The sequence below is a fragment of the Lagopus leucura genome, unplaced genomic scaffold (assembly GCF_019238085.1).
Source record: "Lagopus leucura isolate 7727_CA_CO unplaced genomic scaffold, USGS_WTPT01 Super-Scaffold_100099, whole genome shotgun sequence".
NCBI classification, from domain to species: domain Eukaryota; kingdom Metazoa; phylum Chordata; class Aves; order Galliformes; family Phasianidae; genus Lagopus; species Lagopus leucura.
Window position 1 is genome coordinate 71,775 of NW_024962323.1, and position 3,202 is coordinate 74,976.

General features: G+C 41.3%; 1 gene segment (V, D, J or C); it reads left to right on the plus strand.

Moving 5' to 3' along the window:
• LOC122188953 overlaps positions 1 to 2,787 on the plus strand; it is a 27,540-nt gene extending 24,753 nt beyond the window's left edge. The window contains 4 exon segments of the C gene segment in view: positions 77 to 337; positions 785 to 832; positions 1,883 to 1,989; positions 2,451 to 2,787. Coding sequence covers positions 136 to 337; positions 785 to 832; positions 1,883 to 1,989; positions 2,451 to 2,456 — 363 coding nt within the window.
• Positions 2,788 to 3,202: the final 415 nt, after the last annotated feature.

The following is a 3,202-nucleotide window of genomic DNA, read 5'->3' on the forward strand; positions in this document are numbered from 1 at the left end:
TTCTAATGTTCTAATGTTCTAATGTTCTAATGTTCTAATGTTCTAATTTCACCTCATGCCTCTTCTCCATTTTCAGATATTACTCCATCTCCTTCAGTCTACAGGTTGACCTCTGAAGATAACAAGAATTTGGAAATGTGCCTTATCACGGATTACTCCCCTGAAAAACTTGATCTTAGCTCAGTTGATACGAAGATGGAAACTGTTGTGGAGGTGGCAACATCTGAGAACAAATATGAAGCGAGCTACCTGTCAACCTACTGGGCCAAGAAGGATGAAATGCAGTGTGGTGCCAAGCACGAGGGATTTGGAGTGCTAGGAGATGATCCTGAAGCTGGTAATGTTGTTGTGTGTTCAAGGCTATCCGTGGTCTCTCTGCTGTTAGTATGAACAGGACTTGTTCACATCTCCTAACACTGCAAGCAATGCTGAGCTGTGCTCCGACTCTCTAAAGGAATGGTGTCTTGTTGCCTCTGCTTTCTTTTGTGTTATCGCTTGGTAGAAACAAATGAAGGGTCAGTAGGCTGGGACAGTCACAGCAGAGAGATCTCAAAATCACAACATGGGAGATATAAAGCTTGAAAATCCTTTGCCTGATGGGACACTAAAGTTTAATTACATCTTACTGCACTAATTACATGCCTGCACTGAAAGTAGCGTATGTGAGCTTTTATGGTTTAATGGCCAGAAACTCAAATTCAACCCTTCAAGGTAGAAGCACCTTTGTGAACTTCTGACAAAGTCAATTTCTGTCATTCATTAAATTTCTTGTTACTGTCTGCAGGTGCCAGCACTGTCTGCATTACAGGGATGTCGCCACATTTCAAGACAGGTATGGACACAGCATTTTACAAGGAAAGCTTGATTTAAGAAAACTTCCTAATTTTTTGCTGATGTCCCCTGTTTGCTGGTGTAAGGTACAGATATGTCAGCTTGACTGAAAGCCTGTCCGTATTTCAGAAGAGATGTTTTTCTTTTCGGGTGCACACCTAACAAACCAAAAGATAAGGAGGTGGTTTCTGCAGCGTGTGTGCACTGCAGATACAGTGCATGAGAGTAAGCTCTGCAAGTTCAAAGGAGCTGAGCCTGCTGCTGCACAAGCTGGGTTTGCAGAATAGCTTTACTCTTACAAACATGCAGCCTTGATGGGAAAAAAAAAAAAAAAAGAAAAACCAAGAGGAAAAACAAGAAGCAACAATAACAGCACAGCACACCAACAGCCAGTTAGCCAAATGTTTCCAAAACAGTACTTCAAAAAAAGTACTCATAAGCAAACTTGGCAGATTGGACCAGATGTTTCGGGGAGAGGTTTTGAAAGAGAACTTTAAAATGACATTTTGGTGACCCCATCCTTCTTCTCCAATATAGATCAGTATATTTTCAGGTGAAAATGACATTGTAACTGAGATTTGGGTGTTCAAGAAACGTGTGATGTGGCATTTAAGGACATGGCTTAGTGGGCAATATCAGTGGTAGGTGGATGGTCTTGGGTGCTCTTGGAAGTCTTTTCCAACCTTAATGATTCTATGATTAGCAGAACATCTGAGTAGACTCTGTGTTCTTGGGACAAATTTTAACTTGTTTTCCCTTCTGCCACTCTTAAAAAACTGGAGAGAGGATGGATAGACTCTTCCAGCATCCCTGTTAATAACAACCAAGTGGTTGGCAGTCCTCCTTGCTGTAGAATTAAGCTCATACTGACTGAAAGCCTGGCCCTTGAAAGAGGCTCTCAGTGGGGTGGTTCTGTTCATTGCTTCATTAATGCCCTACCAGCTCGGCCATGCAAAGTGGAAAAAGGTTCGTTAAGAAGTACTGTCAGGTCTGCCTAGAAGTAGGGATGTCACAGTGCTCTTATGACTTTCATTCCTTTTTACTTCAACAGATGAGAACCTGAACATGCTGACCTTCTCACAAATGGGCTTGAAAATAATTTTAATGAAAGCAATCATTTTTAATGTGCTGATGACGATGCTTATGAGGAAAAAAAATGTGAGTATACAAATGGGGTGTTAAGGCCTCTGAGAAAGCACCTGCATCAATTCATTATCTGTGCTCGCTCTCTGCAACTGTTTGTGCAGTTCATTCATACACCTTTTACCTGTAAACTCCCTCCACTTCTTTGCAGATCATTGTGCTGTCATTGTTTTCCCCACTCTTCCAAACTAATCACCCTTCCTTATCTTCATGCAAATTTACCTTCTTTCTAAACATCCCTCCTTTTCCTGCAACCTTCTCCTCACTTGTCTGCACTCATTCTTCAGATTCATCCCCCACTATCTCCAGGTGTGAAAGTTTGATGGCATTGACTTCAAAGTCCTCAGAACTAATATGTTGGTTTTGGCCCAGTGTCTTTTTCCACTTTCTATTGCCCAGATGCTTCAGGTGTACCATTATGTAGCTGTGACTCTACCTTAAATAATGACTTCACTTTGTTTGTTTGTTTTTTACAGGAATGAAAGTAACCAGACAGTACAGATGTGAAGTACCAAAAAAATCTGTTGAAGAATCATTATTGGAGCATTGGGTGCAAGAGGTTCTCCCACTGCAATAGATACCATTGTTTTTTCTGTGTATCACACCAGCCATTATAGTCTAAATTGCTTTGTGTGCATTTTTATGAAGCTACTCAAAAGTATGTTACAATCCTCTGCATTCTGCTCATTCAGCATGACAGTGCCTTTTTTTGCTTTGGTTTGCTTTTTTTGGATGAAGCAGAGATTGCTGTAACTGTGTATTGTCAAACAGCTCTATTACTTGCATTAAAATGACATAAAATTTCTGCCTGAATTGAGTGACACTCTCACTTCTCAATCACTCACCTCTCCATCACAGAAGAACGCTTTTAGCAAAATTTTAATGTTGATGTAGCATTTCTTTAGGCCTATTAAATATCTACTACTGATAATAAGAAACTTGTTCCGGTTTTTTGTAGCTTCTTTCACATGAGCTTTAGGATCCAGGTTAGCCTTTGGGATGAAGGAGGGAAGGGGTGCCGGGAAAGGCAGAACGAAAGTTAGCTACCAGGTACTGTGTGCAGCAATCAGCTTGGCTCGCTGCAGAGGGAACGTCCACAACTCTCAGGACATCGTGACTGTCCCAGAGAGGGAGGGAGAGAGAGGAGAGGAACATCTCCAAGTCTAGTCTCTGTGCTATGTGAAGACAGTGGTAAAACACAGATTGCTAACAGTGAGAGAATCGGAAA